Source organism: Felis catus, chromosome E3 (assembly GCF_018350175.1).
Source record: "Felis catus isolate Fca126 chromosome E3, F.catus_Fca126_mat1.0, whole genome shotgun sequence".
Lineage (NCBI taxonomy): Eukaryota > Metazoa > Chordata > Mammalia > Carnivora > Felidae > Felis > Felis catus.
The window spans coordinates 1,946,302-1,972,421 of NC_058383.1; the positions used below are offsets into that span (position 1 = coordinate 1,946,302).

Genomic DNA, 26,120 nt, shown 5'->3' on the forward strand with positions numbered 1-26,120 from the left:
CGCCCAGAAAGCAGCAGGCGAGGGGTGGTGGCTGGGGCAGAGAGAGCAAGGAAAGGGCCCAGGCATGCAGAGAAGGTGGGGGCCGGTGCACAGGAGCGCCAATGATGAGCAGAGCTCAGGCATGACCCCAGAGAAAACCAGGAGACAAGTGGCTGGGAGCTTCCTAACCAAATGGAATGTCTGGAATGCCATCCACTGAGCCGCTCTAACAGAACTGAAGCCGATTCTCCCCTGGGCTAAAGACCAAGTTTAGGTCCATCGGACTGCAGGAGAGTGGGCCTGTGATACACAGCGGTCATGCGTGTATATTTTTATCAGGGTATGATGCAACCTCAAAAAATCAAATTGCACAGTCAAGCATCTATCACATTCATCCGTTGCCATTCTCATTCTACGTCACAGTTGCTGAGCTTTGTAGCCTCAAAAGAGGCCCTGAGATAAACTCTCATCCCGCACAGAGAGTAGAATGTTCCAATCAGACATTTTGCCAGTTACAATTTTACTGTACAAGCCACAAACGGCCTATGTTTAAAATGAAAAAAGAAATTCTACGATTCAACATGAAAAAAGATACACTCCTAACAAAATGGGCAAAAGATATGAACAGTGAGTTCAGAGAGGCCACGCAAGATGAAAACATGACAAGAAACTAAACTCCACTAACACTGGAGAAAATGGAAGTCAAACAAATATGAGACACATTCTTAATTTTTGTAAATCTGAAGAGCTTAAAAAATGGTATTTAGTGTTGATGAGGTTATGAGGAAAGGGTGTGGTTTTTATTTTTTTTAATGTTTATTTTTGAGAGAGAGAGAGAGGGAGGGAAAGAGACAGGCACACAGAGTGGGGGAGGGGCAGAGAGAGAGGGAGACACAGAATCCCAAGCAGGCTCCAGGCCCCAAGCTGTCAGCACAGAGCCCGACACAGGGCTCGATCCCACAAACCCTGACATCGTGACCTGAGCCGAAGTCGGACGCTTAACCGAGCCACCCAGGCGCCCCTCAGGAAACGATGTTCTTAATAAAGCACGTTGCTGACTAAACTGGTGATAGGCACCACAGAGGACAACGCGTCACTACCTGTTAAAACAAAAGAGGTGCAAACCCTGTGACCCGGCAATTCCACTCCTACAGCATCTACTCACGGAAGGCAGGATAACGGCCCTCCCACCCGAAGGTGTCCACGACCTGACCCCTGGAAGCCGAATCTGTTGTTTCCGCAGAGAAGGGAAACTAAGGTAGCAGATGGAATTCAGGTTGCCAAGCCGCTGACCTTAAGATAGGGCACGGGCTGTGGACTACCCAGGTGGGCCCAATGTAGTCCAGGGGTCCTTCAAAGGGAAAGAAGGAAACAACAAAAGGAGAACCAGAGAAATGACAGCGTGTGAAAGACGTGCTCATGGCTGCTGGAGAAAGGGGACCATCGGCCAAGGAATGTGGGAGGCGTCTGCAAGCTAGAAAGGCCAGAAAATGGATTTTCCCCAGGGCCTCCAGAAGGAACGCAGCCCTGCCCACACCTGGTTTTAGCCCAAGGAAACCGATTTTGGACTGCTGACCTCCAGATCTGGGAGATGATACATCTGTGCTGTTGAAGCCACCATGTCTGCGGTGAATCGTTAGAGCTGCGCCAGAAAACTAATACACGCTCCTGGGGAAACACGGGCACAGAGGCACAAGGCGGGATGTTTTCTGGGAACGCGAACGTATAAAATATAAAAACAGAACGGAGAGAATCCATCCCGAACTGATAACAACTGTCACCTCTGGTAAAGAGAAGGTGATGGCAATCAAGGTGAGATTTCCACCTAGTTAATAATGTTCTACATTTTTTTTTTTAAAGAAAATGTGTTTATCCATATACTGCTTAATTGCAAGTTAAATGTTTAGAGAGTTACCGTTCACAGCTTAAACGTCAAAGAACCACAATATAAGACTCTTGATGCTGAAAAAGTGAACACAATTTCTGCTCACAATCTCAAAAGCACCACAAAGTCCTAGACCTCACAGTCCCCACGATTACACGTGGGCTCTGCCTGTGTAGACAGGACACCAGAGAAAATTCATTCTGTATCCATAAACACAAACCCTTCAACAAATCAAAATCAATGTGAGATTCACATTTATGGTCGACGGACAAGATTCAGTCTCAAAGGCTTAGGTTTTCTGACTCCAGCCCACCCAACCACGATTCCCACCTTGACCGTGCCTCCTTAACACTGCCCACTTCAAGCAAGTCACTTGCCTCTGGGTTTCCTTTATCCCGGTGTAAAAAAAGGTTTGTTCTACCACGTCACCTGCCTCATGGGATGGTCAAAAGATTTTAAATGGGATGAAATGACAGGTTACATCCCAGCAATCCGTGAACCCTGAATTTGAGACTCAGCCGGCTATAGAAAGCCCTCTGTAAACACAGAAGTACTGGCTACACTGTGGATACCATGAGCGGGCCTAATAAAATCGCCACGACCCCAAAGGAGGCCAGCTACCATGGAAATTCCAGACCAAGTTGCAGGAAAGGCAGTCTTGGAGAGCTGGTGCCATCCGTAACTGGCAGCCGTAAGTGGAGTCCTGCCTCAAACACCTCCTGCAGTTACCTGTACCTGCAGAGACACCCCTGAGCCACCACCACCACCACCACCACATCCAGCAACTATGAACTGCTTTATGATCCGAGGGGAAACAGCCTCCCATTTCCAAATGTGACCCAGCCAAAGGGGCGAGGCCACGGCCCTGGTATAGGTGAGACGGACTGCCCACGCTGGGCGCCAACGTGAGACCTCGAGGACACAATGTTCTAACCAACAGCAAGAGCCATCACACGTGTCCTCTTACCCAGCTCCAAATGAAATGAAAAATCTAAAGACCAACTTTGGGGGTGGGGGACTTCAGTGCAGACGCAGACTCACCCAGGATCTTTCATATCAATTAGTCAGGCCAGTCCAACGCCCACGCCCCAGCAGCTTCCCTGACGCCCCCTTCCTGTTTCTCCCTAATGAATGAGCTCTCTCGTAACCCCCCAGAACTTAGGGTGAGCACAGCCCCCTGGAGACACCTCGCCAGACCGCCAGGAGGAGTCCCTCAACCTCGTGCCCCACCCCACCCCCCCCCCCCCCCGCCAGCACCAAGAAGAGGTAGTAACTCCTACCAACATCCCCCTACGTGCGTTCTGCAGTTAGAGGACTAGGACTAGAGGAAGGAACTTTTCAACAGGGAGCATGCTAGAAAAGCCAAGCCTGGCGCACGCCTTTCCGTGTTCATGCTCATCCACTAGCTCGGAAGCACTCCCGGCGAAGTCTGTCCGGATTGCTGGGGAGAACTCCCAATTTCTCGTCGGAGCCCCGCAAAGTCCTGGGCTGCGCCCCACGCGGCCGGGCGGGGCGGCACCGCGGGGGGCGGGGGACGTCCGTCCCCGAGGGGGCCCTGCACCGGGAGGCGCGGGCAGAAGAGCGCGGCCGGGACAAACCTGAGCAGGTGCTCGGGTCCCCGGCCCGCGGCGCCACAGCGCGCTCCTCGGCGTGGCAGGGGCACGCGGGGCGCCGCGGACACCCAGGGAGCCGAGGGTCGCGGGGTCACGGGGGACGCGGGCCCGGGACCGCGCGCTGGAGCCCGGGGGACCGCGAGCCGTACCTGCCGCCGGCGGGTCCGCCTCCTCCTCAGCCTCCGCCTCAGCTGCCGCCGCGACTGGCGCCGCGCCTGCCTCCCCCGGCAGCCGGTCCATCACGCCGCCAGTCATGTGAGCGCGCGCCACGTGACTTCCTCCGCGCCCGCCCGCCCGCCCGCCTGCCCGCCTGGCCGCGCCCACCCCGGCACGCCCCGCCCACGCCCGGCCCCTCCCCGCCCCCTGCCTGGCCTCGCGGCGCCCGCTCCGGGCCTGCCACGCCCCTTCTCCGGCCTCGCCACGCCCACCCGGGCCTGCCACGCCCCTTGCCCGGACTCGCCACGCCCCGGCCACGCGGCCACCCGGAGGATTGGCCCGCGCTCCCGCCCGCGCTCCCGCTCCCCCCAGCAGGCTCGGTGCCAGCCCAGCTCGCCCACTCGCTTAGCCGCTTGCTCGGCCGCTTGCCGTCACGCTCACCCCTCGGCCGCTCACTCGGCACTTCCGCGTGGGCCTCTCCCCGCCCCGCGCCCCCGCACCCCTCCCGGCTCGTCCCTCGCTCCCCCCGCCGCCTCTAGCCCTTCCCTTAGCTCCCACCCCCCTCCGCTCACTCATTCACTCGTTCACCCGCCCGCCCTCTCACTCGTTCCCTTCCGCCCGTCCGCAAGGACTCACTCACCCTCCCGCCCGCCGGCTTGCTCATTCACTCTGCTGCTCACTTACGCACCACTCCCCACTCACTCATTCACCCCCTCGCTCACTCAGCTTTTCACACGCACCCATCCCCCCCTCATTCATTCGTTCATTCCTCCACTCACCCACTCCTCCCCCCGCCCCCTTGCTTGTTCACCCACTCGTCCACCCCCTTGCCCACCCACTCTCACTCGCCCTACCAGCTCACTCACCCACTCCCCCTGGCCGTCCAGTGCCGGGACCCGGAGATAGGAGGATGCATTCGGTGCCTCCCCCGATCTGGAGGACCACAGGACACCAGAGCAAGTGTCCTGGCTGTTCCAAAGTGAGGCTGTGGGGGCACCGGAACAGATGAAGGGACCCCTGGGTGGGGCAGAGCCTGCCTGAGCTGATGCTGGGGATGAGGAGTTCAGCAGAAGGAGCGGCCTCCAGCAGGCGCGAAGGTTCTGAGGCATCAGGCAGCTGCAGACGCTGTGGTCCTCCTGGAGCTAAAAGTGTGGCTGCAGAAATGGCAGAAGAGGAAGCTGGGGCGCCAAGAAGGGCTCCATGAGGGAGGGCCTCGTTTCCAAAGTCAGAATCCTGGACCTCCGGATTCTGATGCCCACCAACGCCCCCTGGGGGCTGATTATAGCGATCTAGAGCCCAGAGCGACCCCCCTCCCCCTCCCCGTCGGAGTCCTAAGAAAGGTCCCAGTCTTCCCCAGGTAGCTGGTTTTCCTTGCTACAGCTGGACCCTGCCTCAGTTACAGATCACCGCACCCAAGGACATCCCAGAGAGCTGTAACAGTCAGAGAGGCTCTCCCCGCAACCCCCCCCACTGTAACCTAGCAAGTGCTATCCCTTTCTCCAGATGGGCTTTTCCAAGTCACGGGGTGCGGGGGGGGGGGGGGGGGGACACTGCAGTATCCTGTGATGCACAGACCCCCATCTGATGCTATTTCCTTCCGCCACCGCCACCGGGGCTTCCTTTCAGGGCTTGTTGCATCAAATGATGGGCTCAGCACTTTTCCCTGACTCTGCGTCTATCCAGTCCCCAAACACACACTCACTCAGGCGTGCGCCTACACCCACACACACACTGCTGATGTCCTGGTATTACTCCACACGTATCTCTGTCCCTCACTAGATTATAAAATCTTTATTAAAGGTTTGAAAGTTCACTGGACTCTCCAAACTGTAAAACCCTAATAGAAGTGTATAAACAGACACTATTCAACAGTGATAACATTAAATGTATTAACACCCTTGACACAGGGCCACACAGCCTCTAGTTCAGCAGTTCTGGATCTCTGCTGCACTTTCTAATCATCTGGGGAGAGTTCAGATAGACTGTGTCTGGAGGCCGCCCCCAGAAGTTCTGATTTAATTCATCTGAGGTGTGGCCTAGACTTGGGATTTTTTTTTAAGCTCCCCAAGTGATTCCAACATGCAGCCCAGGTGGAAGGCTACGGTTCTAGGTTGAAAGATTATTTGATTCCTGCAAACATTGCCTGAGCATTTTCTAGGTACTGCATTTGGGGGGGAGGGGGGGGAGACACAAGGATACAACAGGATTCTCACATCACAGAGTGAAGCAGGTGATGGGGCTGGAAACATAGGTGTTGTGAGAGGAAAGGGGAGTGAGCGGTGGGTTCTGACGTGCCCAGTTCCGAATGCCTCCAGAAAAGGGAACTCGGTCCTTATAGGTTGTGGGCTCTATTGCCAGATATCTCGAACGGTTAGAAAGTTCCTGGAAACGTGCACTGAAACTCGTCTGCCTGTAACTTCTTTAGATCCTCACCAAAGAAGACTAATCCTTATACGATTTCTGCTTCATTCAGGAAGCAGCAAACAGCAGACCAGAATTTCTGACTTTTAAAACCTTGTGGTTAATGGCAAGGATCCAATTAACATTGTTCATCTGTTGTTCGAGTCACATCAATCGCTTTCCATTTAGGAAAACGAGGACCATAGGCACACGCTGACAACTGGAACAGTGGAGTCAGGACGTCACGTTGCAGGTGGACGTGCAGAAAGGGGCTGTTATCAGCTGTCCCACCGAAATGCAAGGACTTCCTCATCCTGTTGGGGGCCTTTTGAAGAAGTTAGTGAAACGCTTTGAGGACTACGGACTTGACCGTTAATAATAGTTGACCTGTTTGTCAGGATAGGCTGTATCCTGCTGCAGAAACAATCTGAACCCTCAGACACCTGAAATAACAAGGCGGCCACGCTCGCCACAGTCCCTTGGAAACCCAGACAATGGAGCGGCCACCATCTGGAAGTTCTGCCATCGCGACAAAGAGAAAGAGCTCGGCAGGATCCAGCACAAGCAGTGAAACGTCCCGCAGCCCTCCATTCGCAACTCCCTGGCCAAAAGTGTGACGCGCTTCCCCCAACCAGGAAGAGCCAGAGGGCGGACACCCCCAAGTGCCCGGAGGACCGAAAGCCAGAAATATTTGGCCAATAGCGCTAAATACCAAGCACACTAACCAAACTAGCGTTTATTGAACGTCTACCTACCATGTGCTGAGCACCTTTCTAAGTGCCTTTTATTTGGAAATTCACCAACTCACCTACCCATCACACTAAATCTACGAAATAGTAGTATAAAAGTCTCCATGCCCCAGCAATTAAGGCAGAAGAGTCTGACACGCCAAGATCGCAGAGCTAGTCCACAGAAGAGTCGGGATTTGAACCCAGACCATCTGGTACCAGAGATCCCCCTCATAATAGCCCCTGTGGCGTTACCCAATGCCATAAAACCCCAGTTTCTTCTCAACATTCTTTTTTCTTTTTTTGAGAGAGCAAGTGCATGTGCACGTGAGAGCAAGGGAGAGGAGGAGGGGGGAGAGAGAGAGAAAGACAGAGAGAGAGAGAGGGAGAGGGAATCTTAGGCAGGCTCCGCACTCAGCACAGAGCCCAAATCTGGGCTCGATCCCAAACCCTGGGATCATGACCTGAGCCGAAACCAAGAGTCAGATGCTCAACCGACTGAGCCACCCAGTCGCCCCTACCCCCTCAACAATCTTAATCAGGAAATTCCAGTCCATCCGTAACCTCTTCTTTTAGAAGGCTTGAGGGGGGATGCGGCCTGTGGCTCTGGAAATCACACTGGGGGGAGGGAGTCTGAAGGCAGAGAAAATTACAACAACTTCGCAAATAATATTAATAGCCCCCAAACACGTATGGAACCTTAATGATGTGACAGCACTGCACAAAGTGCTGAGCCAGTATCATCTCAACACCGTGAAGGTCATGAAACCGAATCCTCGGGCGACGCTTCCTTGTCAGGCAGCGAGATACCTTCTCAAGCTTGCATCCTAAAGTTCCGGAGATCTGCTCATGTCCTCCAGGAGCCTCAGGAAGATTTCAACATCTCAGAAATGTTGGCTCTCCTCACGAGACGTCGGACAAGCTACTTTATTCTCGTCAGCCTCAGTTTGCTCGCATGTAATATGGAAATATCGGTATCACTCATTTCAAAGGTGTGTTCCTGAAAGGTTAAGGTTTAAATAAGAGACTTCTTGGGGCGCCTGGGTGGCTCCGTCGGTTGAGCGTCTGACTTCAGCTCAGGTCACGATCTCGTGGTCCGGGAGTTCGAGACCCACGTCGGGCTCTGTGCTGACCGCTCAGAGCCTGGAGCCTGTTTCTGATTCTGTGTCTCCCTCTCTCTCTGCCCCTCCCCCGTTCATGCTCTGTCTCTCTCTGTCTCAAAAATAAACGTTAAAAAAAAAAGAGAGAGAGAGACTTCTTATGTCAGTCTAAATGGACGCAGAAGTATATTCACCCTCCTTCTCCAAAACTACAGAAATGCTGGCTACAATTTTAGCCCTTCCCCGAGATGTTATTAACACATCGCTGGCATCGAAAGCAAGAAAGCGTACGAGACATAGGGAGGACTTCAAGTTACAGGAATGACCTAAAGCCGAGGCCAGACAACCCACAGAGCTTTCAGAAATGATAAAGATCTAGGGCACCTGTGTGGCTCAGTCAGTTAAGTGTCCGACTTCGGCTCAGGTCATGATCTCGCGGTCCGTGATTTCGAGCCCCACGTCGGGCTCTGGGCTGACAGCTCAGAGCCTGGAGCTCCTTCGGATTCTGTGTCCCCCCCTCTCTCTGGCCCTTTCCCATTTGCGCTCTGTCTCTCAAAAATAAATAAACATTAAAGAAAAGATACAAATCTTAGGAGCCTGGGTCAAGTAACAGGAAAGCACAGCTTGGGCCTGCAGCAAGGACAGGATTCGGCCTAAAGTCCCTAGATAGGCTCAGGATGGACGGAGAGCTACCCCACCAGCCTTTAGGAGGAGCGTGGGTGCTGGCTATCCACACCAGACCAAGAGTGGAGAAAGAAGAACCCGTGAGGCAAATCCCAGTCCTGGATATTTACCCCAGGGAAATCAAAGCATATGCCCACCAGAAAGAGGCTCATTCCTAGAAGCCTCATTTGAATAGCTACAAACTGGAACTAACCCAAATGTCTGTTAACAACAGACAGGATGAACATATTTATTGCCGTAGAGCCATACAATGGCATGCCGCACTGCCACGGGGGAGCACAAAATACTCGTGCTGGCACACGCCAAGTGGGGGACTGTTATGACAAATACCTACAGACGCGGAACTGGCTTTGGAATTAGGGGATGGGTAGAGACCGGAAGAATTTTGACAAGCATCATAGAAAAAGCCTAGATTGCCGTGAACAGATTGTCAGCAGACACGTGCCCGTTAACAACTCGGTTAGTGAGGACTGTGGTGTAGAAAGTCCACATCATCTTAGATGGTAATACCCAAGCTGCCATAAAGCGAGTGCAGATGGAAATTCAGACGTTAAAGGCACTTTATGGGGTGCCTGGGTGGCTCGGTCGGTTGGGCGTCCGACTTCGGCCCAGGTCGTGATCTCACGGTCTGTGAGTTCCAGCCCCGCGTCGGGCTCTGTGCCGACAGCTCGGAGCCTGGAACCTGCTTCGGATTCTGTGTCTCCCTCTCTCTCTCTCTGCCCCTCCCCCGCTCAAGCTTGGTCTCTGTCTCTCTCAAAAATAAATAAACATTAAAAAAAAAAAATTAAAGGCGATTTTGGTGAGGCCTCAGAAGGAAATGAGGACCACACTACCGGAAGCTAGTGGAAAATAGCTTCTGCCCCGCGGTGGCAGAAAGCCCAGCTAGATTGTGTCCCAGGTCCATGAGAAAGAACCTATCCGGACTGCAAACAATTGTAAAATTAGGAGACTCACGGTCAGGAAAGTGTGCTCTGGAGAGAAAGCCAGGGGTGTGTCTGGACAACGTTTTTCTAGCGCCTGGAAAGGAACAAAAGGCCACAGTATTCATCACAGAGAGCTCTTTGGAGAGATTAGATTAGATGTGTGGCATTTCAGCAGAAGCAAAAAAGAGACAGGATTATTCAGGAAAGACCTGTGGATGAGCCTCTTTCTTTTCTTTTTTTAATGTTTATTAATTTTGAGAGAGAGAGCGTGAGCAGGGGAGGGACGGGGCTGGGTGGGGGGTGGAGGGAGGGAATCCCAAGCAGGCTCCGCACTGTCAGCGCCAAGCCCAGGGCAGGGTTTGAACCCACAAACCGTGAGATCATGACCTGAGCCAAAATCGAGAGTCAGACGTTCAGCCGCCCGAGCCCCCCCTGCTCCCCGAGCCTCTTTTGTAACGGCACACGTGTCAGACCCACACGGTTTTTGAACATCTTGTCTCAGCAGAAACACTACCAACTTGGACTTCAAGGGACAGAGGAAGACGAAATGAAAGAAGGCGGACTCGAAAACTCTACAGGCAGGAAACAGGCTGAAAATACTACTCGGCTACAAACACGTGCTACGCTTCATGAAAAAGGAAGGAAGACTCAGGGTGCAGCCGTGGACCTTGAACCACGGAGAACAGTTCCTTGAAACCTGAGTTTGCTCCCTTGCATTTCAGAATTGCTTAGGACCGCAATTCCTTTCTCCTTCCGTTTCTTTCTGTTTAAATGGGAATGTTTATAACTGTTACCCTATGCCTATCGCGCCATCGTACTCGGGGATTAGATCATTTGTTCTCTAGGTGCCCAGATGGAGAGGAATTCTGCCCCGGGATGAATCACAGACAGCGTCTCACCCATACCTGTTCTACCTTATTTAGATGATGAGATTTGGGACTTTGAGTTGTGCTGGAAAGGGTTGAGACTTTGGGGGATACTGGGATGTGAGAGATGCATTTTGCAGACTGGATAGATGTGAATCTTTGGGAGCCAGAAGGTTAGCTGTGGTAGACGCAAGACTAGCCCCTCAAAGACCATCTAGTCCCCAGAACCCGTGAATATATTACCTTATGTGGAAAAAGGGACTCTGAAGATGTGCAAAGTTAAGGCTCATGAGATGGAGACAGTCTCCTGAATTATCTGGGTGGGTCAAGGTGCAATTATGAGGGTACACATAGGAGGAAGGGAACAGTGCCAATATTATTATGGAGACATCCATGTGATGCTGGAGGCCGAGACTGGGGTGGTGCAGTCACGGGCCAAGGAATGCCGGCTGCCTCTAGAAGCTGGTAGAGACGGGGCGCCTGGGTGGCTCAGTCAGTTAAGCGACCAACTTCAGCTCAGGTCATGATCTCGCAGTTTGTGAGTTTGAGCCCTGAATCGGGCTCTGTGCTGACAGCTCAGACCCTGGAGCCTGCTTTGGATTCTGTGTCTCCCTCTCTGCCTCTCCCCACTCACACACTCTCTCTCTCAAAAATAAATAAACCAAAAAAAAAAAAGAAGAAGAATCTGGTAGAAGCAAAGAATGACTTTTCCATTGGAGGTTCTAGAAAGAACCATTCCTACCTACCAACACCTGGATTTCAATCCTTTAGGACTCATTTCACACTTGTGACTTCTAGAACAATAAGACAACACATTTTTATTGTTTTTTGTTTGTTTGTTTTTGTTTTTTTTTTTAATTTTTTTTTCAACGTTTATTTATTTTTGGGACAGAGAGAGAGCATGAACGGGGGAGGGGAAGAGAAAGAGGGAGACACAGAATCGGAAACAGGCTCCAGGCTCTGAGCCATCAGCCCAGAGCCCGACGCGGGGCTCGAACTCACGGACCGCGAGATCGTGACCTGGCTGAAGTCGGACGCTTAACCGACTGCGCCACCCAGGTGCCCCACATTTTTATTATTTTAAGCCACTAAATTTGTGCTACTTAATGCCGTTGAATTTTGTACTTAAAAAATGGTTAAGGTGGTAAATTTTATGTGTATTTCACCACAGTTAAAAAGTTATTTTCAATTTGGGGCGCGTGGGCGGCTCAGTCACTTAAGCATCCGACTTCAGCTCAGGTCATGATCTCACAGTTTGTGGGTTCGAGTCCGCGTTCGGCTCTGTTTTGCTCAGAGCCTGGAGCCTGCTTCAGATCCTGTGTCTCCCTCTCTCTCTCTCTGCCCCTCCCCCATTCCCACTTTGTCTCTCTCTGTCTCTCAAAAATGAATAAACATTAAAAATGTTTTTAAATAAACATTTAAAAAGTCTTTAAATTATTTTCAATTAAAAAAAAAAAACTTTCTCACAAAGAAAACTCATGGTCCAGATGGCTTTACTAGTAAGTTCTACTGAACTTCCAAGGAGAAAGTAATAGCAGTGTTATTATATAAGCAGAGTTTTTGCCAGGAATGGAGGTGGTTTAATTAGTTGAAAAATCAATTTAACTCACTGTGTTAACAGAACCATATGATCATCGCATATGCATAAAATTTACATTGAAGAAAAAATACATTATGCAAAAAAAAAATGCCCCCCAAAACGCATGGGAAATTATGGAAAAATTTAACACCCATTTATGATTACATCTCTCTGCAAACTAGGATGATAAGGAAACTTCTTCAAATTGAAAAGGAGGATCCGTGAAAGGCTAAAGCTGGTTCATACTTAACCATGAGAGACCAAACATTTTCCCCCTGTGATTAGCAGTAAGGCAAGACAAGACGTTAAAAGTCAACACTGACTGGAAGTCCTCGCCCACGACTGGGTAAGAAGAAAATGGCATGAAGACTGGAAAGGAAAGTGGCTGTGGAAGCAGAGAATGCTGAGGAATCTAAAACCACCACCACCACCACCACCACCACCACCTAGAACTGGAATAGGAAAATTTACCGAGGTGGCAGGATACAACGCTAATATACCTGAATCAGTTGTATTTCTGTATACTCGTAACAAACACATGGAAAATGAAATTAGAGATGAGCCATTTCTCCGACGTTGTTCAAACCTATGAAACGAATAATACCAAGAGTGAACCATAAGGTGAATGATGGATTATAATGTGTCAGTGCAGGTTGGTAACAGACACACCATTCTGGTGGGGGGCTGGTAAAGTGGGGGAGGCAATGCATGGGCGGGGGCAAGGAGATATGGGAAATCACTGCACCTCCCTCTCAGTTTTGTCTGATGCTTAAACTGCACTAAAAAATAGCTTTAAAAAATATTGGGGTGCCTGGGTGGCCCAGTCAGTTAAGCATCCGACTTTGGCTTGGGTCATGATATCGAGGCTCATGGGTTCGAGCCCCCTGTCGGGCTCTGTGCTGACACCTCGGAGCCTGGAGCCTGCTTCGGATTCTGTGTCTCCCTCTCTCTGCCCCTCACTCAATCATAAACAAACGAGTCTCTGTCTCTCTCTCTCAAAAATAAAGAAACTTAAAAAAAAAACCCTATTTCTGTCTCTCTCTCAAAAATAAACTTTAAAAAAAACCTATTTCCTCAAATTTTTGCTGTAAATTCTGATAATCAAAGACATTAGAAGAAAATTATCTTGATACCAAAATCAAATACACTGGAAGAAAACTATACGTAATGTTGCTCATGAACACAGACACAAAAATCCTTAACAAAATATAAACAAATCTAACCCAGTAACACATGTAAAATGGATAAAATATTGTGACCAAGTAAAATGCAACTTTGGTTTAACATTTCCAAATCAAGGTAACTCAGCAGACGTATTAGTTTTCCAGGACTGGTAACAATGCGCCACAATCCAAGGGGCTTAAAACAATAGAAATTTACTATCTCACAGCCCTGGAGGCTTGAAGCCTGAAATCAAGTTGTCCGTGGGCCATGGTCTGTCTGCAAGTTGTTAGGGGACAAGATTCCTTGCTTTCTCTGTCTTCTGGTGGTTTGCTACAAATCCTTGGCACTCCTGGGCTTGTAGACACATCACTCTAAGCCCTCCTCTGTCGTCACATGGCTGTGTCTTCTCCACGTGTGTCTCTGTCTTCACAAGGCATTTTCTTTTTCTTACAGGGACACTAGTCACATTAGATGAGGGCCTACCCTAACGACCCCATCTTAAATTGATTATATCTGCAAAGACCCTATTTCCAGAGAAGGCCACATTTCTAGGCACTGAGGGTCAAGACTCCAATGCATCTTTTTTGGGTGGCACAGTTCAACCCATGACACCGTATCAGTAGAACAAAGGAGAAAATTCGTAAGATCATTTCAATAGATGCGCAAAAGGCATTTGAAAAATGTCCAGCATCCATTCATCATGAAACTCTCAGCAAATGACCAATAGAAGGGACCTTTCTCAACCTCATAAGGGTATCTTCAAAAACCAAGAGCTAGCCACTCGGGCCAGCATGATAAAATATTGAATTGTTTCAACATTTGAGTTGAAATATTGGATGTCTGGGACCAAGGCCAACAACACACACTTCATTGCTCACAGTTGACATTGCATCGGAGGTCTAGCAAGAGACGAAAACAACTGCATATGGCTAGGAGAGAAAAAATCTATATAAAAATATAATCATGTCCATAGTGAGTTCTAGAGAATCCACAAGTCACTAGAATTTGTAATAACGTTTTAGCAAGAATGCAAGATACAACGTCAAATACAAATAGTTTTTATAACTCTTTTTTTTAAGTTTATTTATTCTGAGAGAGAGAGAGAGAGAAAGCACAAGTGAGGGAAGGGCAAAGAGAGAAGGAGAGAGAGAGAATCCTGAGCAGGCTCCATACCGTCAGCGCGGAGCCTGATGCAGGGCTTGATCCCACAAACGGTGAGATCATGACCTGAGCTGAAGTTGGATGCTTGACTGACTGAGCCACCCAGGTGTCCCTATTATATTTCTATACATCAGCAATGCACAGTTAGAAAATAAACTTTAGGGGCGCCTGGGTGGCTCGGTTGGTTAAGCGCCTGACTTCGGCCCTGGTCATGATCTCACAGTTCATGAGTTTGAGCACCGTACTGGGCTCTGTGCTGGCAGCACGGAGCCTACTTGGGATTCTCTCTCTCTCTCTCTCTCTCCCTCTCTCTCTGCCTCTTCCCAGCTCTCTCTCTAAATAAATAAATTAAAAAAAAAAAAACGAGAAAAGAAACTTTAAAAAATACCAATAGTGGGGCGCCTGGGTGGCTCAGTTGGTTGGGCATCTGACTTCGGCTCAGGTCATGATCTCACGGTTCGTGAGTTCGAGCCCCGTGTCGGGCTCTGTGCTGACAGCTTGGAGCCTGGAGCCTGCTTTGAATTCTGTGTCTCCCTCTCTCTCTGTTCCTCCCCCGCTCGTGCTCTGTCTCTCTCTCTCACCTTCAAAAATAAATAAAATCATTAATAAAAAATTTTTTTAATACCAAGAGCATTAAAAAAGGAAATATTTATGAGTACATTTTTCTTTTCTTTTATTTTAAAATGTTTTAACGTTTATGTATTATTAAGAGACAGAGTGTGAACAGGGGAGGGGCAGAGAGAGAGGGAGACACAGAATCTGAAGCAGGCTCCAGGCTCTGAGCTGTCAGCACAGAGCTGGATGCAGGATTCGAACCCACAAACCGCAAGATCATGATCTGAGCCGAAGCCGGACGCTTAACCGATGGAGCCACCCAGGCTCCCCTATGAATACATTTCTAAAGATACGAGCAAAACTGCAAAGAAAATTGTAAAACGTTGCTGAGAGTAATTAAAGAAGACCTAAATATTCGTGTCCACATAGTGTTAGGATGTCAATGCTTCCCCAGCTGGTCTATAGACGTTCACTCGGAGAAGCACAGACAAGCACATTTCTGCAGAGCCAAATGACCAAACACTACTGGGAGATAAAAAGGAACATTGGGGCACCTGGGTGGCGCAGTCGGTTAAGCGTCCGACTTCAGCCAGGTCACGATCTCGCGGTCCGTGAGTTCGAGCCCCGCGTCGGGCTCTGGGCTGATGGCTCGGAGCCTGGAGCCTGTTTCCGATTCTGTGTCTCCCTCTCTCTCTGCCCTCCCCCGTTCATGCTCTGTCTCTCTCTGTCCCAAAAATAAATAAAAAACGTTGAAAAAAAAATTAAAAAAAAAAAAAAGGAACAGCCTACGGACATGCACACCAATAGGGACAGATCTTGGAAATACTCTGCCGAGTGAACAAAGCCAGACAAAAACACATTTTTCCATCGGTCGAAAATTCTAGAATAAGCAAAACTATATGACGACCCAGGAAAAGGAAATCTGATTCAGACTGAAGGAAGTCACGATGGCGGCTCAGTGCTGTGAAGGGGGGCACAGGGGAATTATGCGGGGCGATAGAACATTCTAGCTCTCGATGAGGGTATTAGTTGCACTGGCATATGGGCTTGTCAAAACCCTTTGATCTCTAATACGTAAGATCTGTACATTTCCTGTGTGTAAATTCCACCTCGACAAAAACTTGTAATAAACCACTAGCCAAAAATCTCCTCTTTGTGCAGAAGGGTAAAACACTGCATCACGAAAGACGGATTATTTGGAATTGATGATGAAAGCACTCCTTATCGGAGCTCGAGAGAAGCAGACAAAGCCACGTTTAAAGGGAAACGTATAATCTTAAATGCACATGAGAAAACATGAAAGACTGAACGTTAATTAGCTCAAGGGTGACCTCTAAACACTAGAAGAGAGGAAACCCCTGTGTTACTTGGAAAAAAAGAAAAGAATTTATGTCGGCTTCTACGAGGCACCGAGACAGACGACCAGGCCGAGACCCCTTCGCTTTTGAAGCCGAAGGTGTTAAGATCCGGGTTTGGACCCCAGGTCCACACGAGGGCGTGTTGGCAGCGAAGCTTCTCAGCTCCTCCCCGGCCGGCCCTGTCTCTGCTGTGTCAAAATTCCTTGCTGTACCGGCAAAGGGCAAATTTGTTCTGGCTTCCCTCTTGCCCTGGATATATATAGCATTTGGGGGGTCCTAGTTTTAGGGGGCAGTGGCTTTCTATTATCTTCCCAATAATGTATCGGGAGAGGCCACACACCGCGAGGCCGTCGGCTGAAGCTCACGGTCGCCCGGGCCGGCAAATGCCTTTCGTTCTGTTGCTGCTTCCGGCACGGTGATTCTGCGTCATCTCTTTAGCTCTTCAAGACCTTTAATGACACGGGTTTTTACGTGTTATCCAGAATTCACTTGTTTGCAGCAGAATGAATCCAAGTACCCCATGTAGCCACATCCCCCAGCCAGGGAGGCGCACAGGACACAATAAAGAAAATTCTTTATTAATAATTCTAAGTACCAGCATGACAAAGTGGACAAAAGACACCACAAACAGAGGGAAGAGAGAAGCCTCGGGCTGGAAGACGATCCTTTAACGCACATAAGAGGGTTAAAGATTAGAAGGTACCGCAACATATATTAAAGGTTTAAAGATTAAACAGAGTACAAAGAGCATGTATGCTCCATATGAGGCACAAGATAGGTAGGGGCAGCTCACTGACAGAGGAATCTGAGAGGCCCACAAACATAAAAAGATGGTCAGCTTTACTACTAATTAGGTATACTGGACATTTGTTATTATTTTTTGGCCACTTGGCGTCTGAACCTTTCTGTCTGTGTTTCTCTCCTCTGAGAGCCTTTTCCCACGGTACAAAGTACAGCGTCGGGCACGCATGTCCCAGCTGTGCCTGGCCAGGCTTCCCTCGGGGCCTGTGGGTTCCAGGTGATGACGCACAGGGGCCACGGCACCTGCTCCCCACGTCTAAGGGGAGAAGGGGCCCGGCTTCCACCGGCATCCAGGGGCTACCGTCAGTGGTGCTGGGGTGTGACTGACACCTGTGACCCGGCCACGGGACAGTGCTATCCTCGCCGTCTGGCCGTCCGCAGACCTGCACGTTTCCGTCTACCTAGCTTTGAGCCTGGTTCCCCAGCCCTGCTGGAAATTCCAGGTGCTTTTGATAATTTTTCCCTTTCCGCTTTCATCAGAAATCTACTTACGTCAGGGAAAGGCGAGTTCGAGCAACGAGGAGACAGAGACCCCTTTCTGCACGCGAGATGAAGCGACATGGAAATATCTGGATGCTGGCAGAGGGAGTATAAATTGGTAGAGATGCTCTGCAGGGCAATTTGTGGATGTCTGATAAAGTGGGACGCAGGTATCTTATGACCTGGAAATTCCACTGCTGGTCACATTTTCTAAACTACAGCTTGTGGCGACAAGTGCAACACTCTTCACCCTGGTGCTATTTATAAACCAAAAAGAAAAAAACCCAAAGTACTTTGATATCTATGTAGAATGAATAATAAATCCCACGTATTTATACACTGTATGAACTAGAACAGAACGTACCAAGTTGGAGAGATTTTGAAAAGGACACAGTGTTGCAAAAGGACATGCATGGTATACTATTTAACCATTTATGTTTATGTGCAGAGGGAACAGGCAGACACAAATGAGGACAGGAAACGGAGGGAATCTGAAGACAGGTGGAATGTGTCAACGTCAGCCTCCGGTTGTCACAGGACACTATAGCTGTGCCTCGTTAGGGGACACCGGGTCAACTGTTTCATCTCCCACAGCTGCATGTGAATCTGCACCAAATTAATAAAAATTTAATTAAAAAATAGCAAACAATGTATGTATTATTTACAGAGACATGATAGCTTCTTTCCAGAAGAGGAGAGCAAATGAAATTTGGGAGTGATAGGCAGGGGACCAATCAAATTTCTCCCCCCTTGGAAAGAACATTTTTGAGGCAAATGTGACAAAATATTAACACTTAAAAAATCTGCCTGTGGGTGAATGGATGAGTATTTGTATCTTGCTCTGTACTTCTCTTTGTGTTAAAAAATGCTGCAAAGATTGGGGCGCCTGGGTGGCTCAGACGGTTAAGCGTCCGACTTCGGCTCAGGTCATGATCTCACAGTCTGTGAGTTCGAGCCCCATGTTGGGCTCTGTGCTCATAACTCAGAGCCCGGAGCCTGTTTCAGATTCTGTGTCTCCCTCTCTCTGACCCTCCCCCCTTCATGTTCTCTCTCTGTCTCACAAACAAATAAACATTTAAAAAAATTTTTTAAATGCCACGAAGATTAGGTGAGCTGCTTAGAAAGGACTTACAGCAACGCATGGCTAGCAGTTGGCGCTCTGTAAATCCCTAGGCCTCCTGAGAATTGCTGCTCTATTAGCCGGCGAGGGTAAGGGCTGCAGAAGCTTGCTTGGCCCTGGGGATGCCTCATCACCACATCCACTTTCCCTTCTTGCCAGCCCTCCTCAGGAAGGAACACAGCAAAGGAACGGTGTCTAAGAGAGGCAGGCCAGCATGACGGAGGGGAGCAGTCCACACGTGGGGACACAGCTGTCCCTGCCTCCGCGGTCATCCCAAGGGCTGCGTGAGCTAACGCATGTTAAGCACACGGCGGGGCCGGACAGCTGGGTTCTGGTCAAGCCGGGTGCGGCCGGGACCAAGGCAGAGATGCTCCCCCAAGGACCACCGTGATCTTGTTTCAAAGTCAGCTTCTCAACCTATGTTACAGTCAGGATCGGGCGAAGAGGAGATAAACAGCTTGCCCGAGGTCCCTGGAGTTGAACAGGGGCTGATTGCTGACCATGCCCCGAGCTGGAACAGGTGCACCTCTGAGGCCGAGGGCAGAAGGGGGACTTGGTCACGTGAGAAGGGAAGCAGTCTGGAGGAATTGGGGCCACATCGGACCCCTTGAGTCCTCCTATCCTCCCCCCACCCCCATCCCTGCTCTGTGAGCTTAAGGACAGCCGCATTTAGACGAGACATCCTGGAGAAACAAGTGAGGAGCTCAATGCCTCGGGGAGCAAAGCGTCTCTGGCTTCTTAGGAGTCAGGAATTCAAAGAGGAAAGGCGTGACCAGCAGCCTCCTGTCATCAGCGGCAAAGGGAAGGCCGAGAGCTCCCTCTGCAGGCTTCTTCGGTGACATGTTTGTCCTTCCGCGGTGCCTTACACACAGCGGGGAACCCAGCACACTGTGCCCACGGAAGACCGAGGCTGTCAGCTCAGCGTCCTGTTCGAGGGTACCCAGCCAGCAGACAGGCAGACGGCCCCAAAATGATGGTTTCAATAGTAACGTTTTTAATAAAACCATTTTATTGTGCTAAAGTATATATAACATGGAATGTGCCATCTTAACCTTTTGTCAGTGCACGGTTCAGTGGCATTAACATTTATACTGTTGTGTAGACATCACAACTGTCCCCTTCCGGAACTTTCCGTCCTCCCACACTGAGACCCTGTTCCCAGTACACACTGACCCCCATCCCCTTCCCCAGCCCCCGGCACCACCATCTCCTTTCTGTCTCTGTGGTTTTGATGAGTCCAGAGACCCCTAAAGAGTGAGATCCTTCTGTGTCTGGCTTACTTCATTCAGCATCACGTCCTTAAGGTTCATCCACGTTGTAACAGGTGCCAGAATTTCCTTCCTTTTTAAGCCTGAGTAATATTCCACTATATGGATATACCACATATTATTCATCCATCCATCAATGCTTCCTTCCATTCATCCATCCTTCGTTCCTTCCTTGTTTCCTTCGTTCATTCCTTCCTTCCTTTTAAATTTGTTATTAAGAGAGACAGAGCATAAGTGGGGTAGGGGCAGAGAGAGAGGGAGACACAGAATCCGAAGCAGGCCCCAGGCTCCGAACTGTCAGCACAGAGCCCGACGCCGGGCTTGAACACATGGAGTGTGAGATCATGACCTGAGCCGGAGTCGGATGCTCAACCAACTGATCCACCCAGGTTCCCCACATGTGACATTTTTATTGGACAGCGCTGAAGTACTCTCTGGTAGGAGTAACGTAGGCCATCACCAGCTATCAAACTTCATAAAAAGGTCAATATTAACACATGGGGCTCTCTACAACTGTGGTCCGGCCAAGATATCACATCCTTTATTTAATTATCAATCTATTCTTTCATTTACTTGTTCAACCATGCACTCATATGAACAGACATCTCCAAACACCTGTTCCCTACGGGGGACTTTGTCAAGATCCAGAGCTCCCGAGAGAAGAAACTGTAGCTCTTGGTCCCGATCTTCCTGGGTGAGTGAGGTTTTCCCGCCCCTTACGTTCCCCGGCCTTAGCATGGAACCCCACACCCTTCATCTTGCAAACCTAACTTATACGTTCAGAGAAAGCTGTGTGTATCATGTCCCTCTACCGCTAAATACTCAAGACACGTTTCCTTACAACAGTGATATTCTCTTCCACCACCTCGGAAAAGCCATCAGCTTCAGCAAATTTAACCCTGTTAATGTATTTTTATCTGATCTTCTGTTTGTATTCCGATGTCCTCAGCTTTGTCAGTTCAGTCCGTGACATGCATCAGAGCATGTTTTTTTTCCCTCCAGTACAGGATCCAGTGAAGATGAGGCATTGGAATCAGTTGTCATGTCTCTTTGGTCCCCTCTTTTGGCCCTTACAAGCAGGCAAGCAAATCGTGGTCCACAGGAGGATAAGGGTCCACCCACGGCCACTCACTGGGTTAGTGGCAGAGCCGCTGCTACTCGTCCCAGTTGGCCACGGGGCTTGAAACTCTCGCGGCTCCCAGGACGGAGCTGTAGCCTCGTAACGGTGATGTCACGACCAGAATTTCACATTTATGCACACGGATGGTGGAAGCCTTCTGGGGTCGCCGTGGCAATAAGCCAACCCTGCTACACAGTTACTTTGGGAAAACATGCCATCATCCCACACAGTTGAGGACGCCCCACGCGAGACCCGCCCAGCCCAGCCCCCGATGCCGACAGTCTTCAGATGAGCTCGTGCGCGCGTGTGAGAACATTTTTCACAGCATTGTTTGCAGCACCGAACAAGGGAAAGAGCCCAAATTTCCAAGAGCCAGAGGAGGGACCCAGGAACTAGGATATGGTCTTCGGGCGCCAGGGTGGTTCAGTCCGTTGTGTCTCTTTTTTTTTTAATTTTTTAACGTTTTTTATTTTTATTTTTGAGACAGAGAGAGACAGAGCATGAATGGGGGAGGGTCAGAGAGAGAGAGGGAGACACAGAATCTGAAACAGGCTCCAGGCTCCGCGCTGTCAGCACAGAGCCCGACGCAGGGCTCGAACTCACGGACCGCGAGATCACGACCTGAGCCAAAGTTGGACGCTTAACCGACTGAGCCACCTAGGCGCCCCTGTTGTGTCTAACTCTTGATTTCGGCTCAGCTCACGATCCCGGGGTCATGGGACTGAGCCCCGTGTCAAGTGCTGCATTGAGTGTGTAGCCTGCTTGAGATTCTCTCTCCTCTTGCCTCTCACATGGCTCCCATATGCACTCTCTCACTCTCTCTCTTTAAAATTAAAAAAAAAAGGAATAAAGAAAGTAAGATGTGGTCTATAATGGAATGTCACTCAGCAGAAATGAATGAGCTATGGTACATGAAAATGAATTAATCTCAAAAACATCATGGGAAAAAAGCGAAAATTCCAGGAAAAGATGTACAAATAGGGATCATAAACGTGCATTCTGTTCTCTGGTGATGCACATTACTATACATCGCTGTGTATGAAATAGTATTTTTTAGTTTATTTATTTTGAGAGAGAGAGAGAGAGAGAGAGAAAGAGGGAGAGGGAGAGAGAGAAGGAGAGAACATGTGAGCGGGGAGAGGGACAGAGAGAGAAGGAGAGAGAATCCCAAGCAGGCTCTGCACTGTCTGCATGGAGCCTGATGTGGGGCTTGAACTCACAAAATATGAGATCAGGACCTCAGTCCCTTGAGCCGAAATCAAGAGACAGGGGCTTAACCGACTGAGCCCCCCAGGTGCTCCTAAATATGTATTCTTACATTTATAATGCACTTGCCTGTCTTTATAGATTTATACTTCTACTATATATGGTATTTTAGACCATTTGTGGAGTGTACATATATATATATATAATTTGTATGATATATATATTAGTTTATGTATATTAATATAAATGTGTTTACTATAAGCTTTCTTATATATTTATCACTATACATATTTCCTCTCTGCATTTACTACATATAGTATTTTATACATATTTGTACGGACATAAGTACTGTAAATACTATAACAATACATAAATATGCTATTTATGTAATAATTTTACTACTTATGTAATAAACATCATATAAAATACTATATAGAATTAAAATTCTACATGTAACACTATATACATTTTAGCCAGGTACCTGTTACATATACATCTATATTATAAACCTATAAAGACAGACAAGGGCGTGGTAGAGAAACTTTATCGCCCTTTCCGGACCGGTTTAAGTGTTTTACAAACTGGAGTCACGGGCGTAGGGACGATCCGGCGTGGGGCCCCCGGGGGACTTCTGTGCTCTGAGGACCACCGTTTGAGAACCGCGGGCCTGGCAGCTACCTTGGATCCTTCCCTCTGTGACTCTTTCAAGCGGATGGAAAAATCACAAGGCAAGTGCCGCTGCGTTCTGGAACCCGGCCTCTCTTCGCTCGCACGCACGCACGCACACACAAAAGCAATTCTGCAGGCCGAAGCTTGGAGAGCACTCTGCTGGTGTTCAATTTTCCCACAAAAACCGTTGGTTTTGTCTCTGTGTTCACTTTCCTTTCCCACCACTCAGCTACCTCCTCCCCAAATGCGGGGTGCGGGGTAGGGGGAGGACGGACCACAAAGGGGTATGCATCGCTGGACCCGCGGGAGGCCTGGCCTCGTGGCCGCGCAGATCTGTCGAAACTCCCCCAGCTGCCCACCCCGGAGGGCGGCTCACAGCCAGGAAGTTCAGCGCTGCATGCGGTCCGGCCATCTGGCGGGCGACCCGGGCGCCAGCCCTCCCCGCACTTCAAACGAAACCACATGCTGCCCGTCCACAGAGCATCATCAAAAGAGGGTGAGCCCAGAGCCCCTGCCTGGTCTGCCTTCCTTTCTTCCCCCGCTCTGGCACAGACGCCTCCTTCCCACTCACAATCGCGACCCACACGCTCGCAGCCACTAGAATGAGCCGTGACGATGCCAGCATGCATTTCCCTGATGCCTCCCCTCCGTGCAGGGGAGTCTCTCACCCCAGGCCCGCGGCCACGGGACGGCAGATCCACATCAGGCCATCGGCCCGTAAGGGCTACCACTCACCAAGCACGCTGTAAGGGCTCACCGATCACTCACTATGTACGAGGCACTGTTCTTTAACTAGCGTAAGAGACGGGCAAACGTCTCGTTTCTTTGTTTGAAATCAGATTTGTCACAATAAATCTGATGATAAGCCTTCACTCACTGGCTAACCAGGAATCCAATTTCACATTTTTTTTTTTAGGGGAAGTCCTACAGGCTGTTGTGTTTGGGCCTCGATGTTGACAACACAGCCCAGGCAGGCCCATGGCTGGGAGGTGAGGGGGGACGTCAGCCCCCTTTGGCGCAACAGGGCTCCCGAGACTTTGCCGAGGGGGCAGCAAGGACGCCAGACACCCCCCTGGCCACCCCGCTGGAGACCCTGCCACCTTGGGCTCTCCCTCACCCCTGTCCTTGCCTCCTGGGCTGAGGGACTAGATACTTCCCAGCTCTGAGCCTCTTTCTAAAACCCAGGAGTGACCTCCACCCTTCGGAACCCGGTGGGCCCTCTTGAAAATACTCTCTTCCTTTTCAGATAAGCCTATAGGAAAAGAAAGGCAGAAGTTATCCACATTACCTTCCGGGGAGTCCTCCCTAGCCTAGGAGCTGCCTACTGTTATCATCCAGCTTCAGGCAAGAAAGCAGGCTCAGTGAGAGTAAATGAACTGCCCACACCAGGCGGCAGGCGAGGGAGGCACCCTGCCCTCCCCGCCCCGAGCCCTGGGCTTCCCACGGGGGGTGGGGGTGTGGCAGAACATTTAGCCCATCAAACTCACGGTTTCCTGGGAGCCCTAAATGTCTCCTTCCAATGAATTTACATTTTGGGGGGCCTGGGTGGCTCAGTCAATAAAGCATATGACTTTGGCTCAGGTCATGATCTTGTGGTTTGTGGGTTTGAGCCCCACGATGGGCTCTCCGCTGTCCGTCAGAGGCTGCTTGGGATTCTCTCTCCCTCTCTCTGCCTCTCCCCTGCTCGCACACTGTCTCTCAAAAAATAATCTTACAACAAAAAATGAATTTACATTTTAAAATCAGGTTTTGAGGTGTTAACTTTCCGGGCCCAGGATGGATGGTGCCGCCTCTGCCCGTGTGCCATCACTGCTGATCCCTGCAAGTGCTCCAAGGGACCAGAAACTGTCCTCCAGACCCCACACGCTGCCCACCCGGGCTCCGTCCTTATTTCCCTGTTCCTTCTCGCCCCAAACGAGGGTGACTACGCGGCCCCAGCCGATCTGATATGTCCTTTTTTTCTCTTCCTTGTTCTTCTTTGTCCCCATCTCGCGGTTCTCCAAACGGAGGCGGTCTGCTTCAGGAAGTGTTACGTTGGGTTTGCCTCGCCTACGTCGTCCTCTTTAATCATCCAACGGCTAACCGATGGAAATGAAAACGCTACCTCTGGCAGCACAGCAACTGGCCACACTGCCTGGCAGCAGAGGAGCCGAGTGGCCCGGGGTCGTGAGTCTGGCCCGGGGGTGGGGGGCGGGGTGCTTCCCGATGGATGGACCACAGCGCAGCCAGCTGCCGACCTGAGGAGCTGGGTGTAATTAAAGGCCTTAACAGCAACTCTGCCCACGCGTCAAGTGTTATTTCTGACCCTCCGGGAGGGCGGGAGGTGTGGAGGCAGCCCACCACCACGGGGGACGGCAGGCTGGAGGCTCCGCCTCTTCCAGGGCAGGCAGCCTCCCCCGGATGTTGGTGGCACAACGCCTCCGTGACGTGGCCGTAGCACACGTGACTCGGTGGGCTACACTGGGCGACTCCGAATGGAGGCAAACCCCAAATAAAGCGCACTCACACCATGTGGACAGACATCTGCGGGAGCACGCTCGTTTTGGTAAAAGACAGGCCATCATCCAGACGTCGGCAGTAGGACTGGGCCGCTGTGGTGCATCTGGAGACGTTCTGATGGAGAGAAAGGGCATACGCCGGCCAGGCCAGCGGGACGTGCTGAAGGACAGCTACTGGCAGAGGAGGTCTTGGGTGTCCACAGCTCCACTTGCGAGGCTCCTGGGTGGCCCGCCACCAAGAGGGACGGTTTTCCCAGGGTGTTCCCGGTCAGTCGCTCAAGGACAGACACCCGGGCAGCTAATCGGGTTATTCAAAGTACAGGCCTATCAGGGATGCTGCAAGTTTGCTTCCAGACCTCTGCAGTAAAGCTCAATCAGAATGAAGTCAGTCAAATGAATTTTTTGGTTTCCCGGGGCGTATAACAATCTGTGTTTACACTACGATGCGGTCTAGTAAGTGTGCAATGGCATAATGTCTAAAAAAACAGGTACCTACTTTAATTTAAAAATACTCTATCGCTGGGCCACCTGGGGGGCTCAGTAGGTTGGGCATCCGATCTCGGTTCAGGTCATGATCTCACCACTCATGAGTTGGAGCCCTGCGTCGGGCTCTGTGCTGACAGCTCAGAGCCTGGAGCCTCCTTTGGATTCTGTGTCTCCCTCTGTCTCTGCCCCTCCCACGCTCGTGCTCTGTCTCTCTCTCTCTCAAAACTGAACAAACGTTAAAAAAAATTAAAAATTGTATGGAAGCCAATTTGACAATAAATTATATTAAAAAAAACATCATTTATTCTTGTTAGAAAACAC

General features: G+C 50.1%; 1 protein-coding gene and 1 long non-coding RNA gene across 5 annotated transcripts in view; one reads left to right on the forward strand and one right to left on the reverse strand.

Moving 5' to 3' along the window:
• Nucleotides 1-26,120, reverse strand: part of SNX8 (sorting nexin 8) — a 69,360-nt gene that overhangs the window by 35,828 nt on the left and 7,412 nt on the right. Inside the window, exon 1 of one of the 4 annotated variants that reach the window (XM_023246831.2) lies at nt 3,627-3,753. The exons of the other annotated variants lie outside the window; for them this stretch is intronic. Within the exon in view, the coding sequence (XP_023102599.1) occupies nt 3,627-3,732 (106 nt within the window). The 5' untranslated portion in view covers nt 3,733-3,753. Of the gene's footprint in view, nt 1-3,626; nt 3,754-26,120 lie in introns of those variants that run through there. 4 annotated transcript variants of the gene reach the window in all.
• LOC123382635 lies at nt 21,134-25,073 on the forward strand. Its single transcript, XR_006591284.1, has 4 exons — nt 21,134-21,246; nt 23,732-23,804; nt 24,062-24,182; nt 24,825-25,073. It is a non-coding gene; the product is annotated as an uncharacterized LOC123382635 (long non-coding RNA).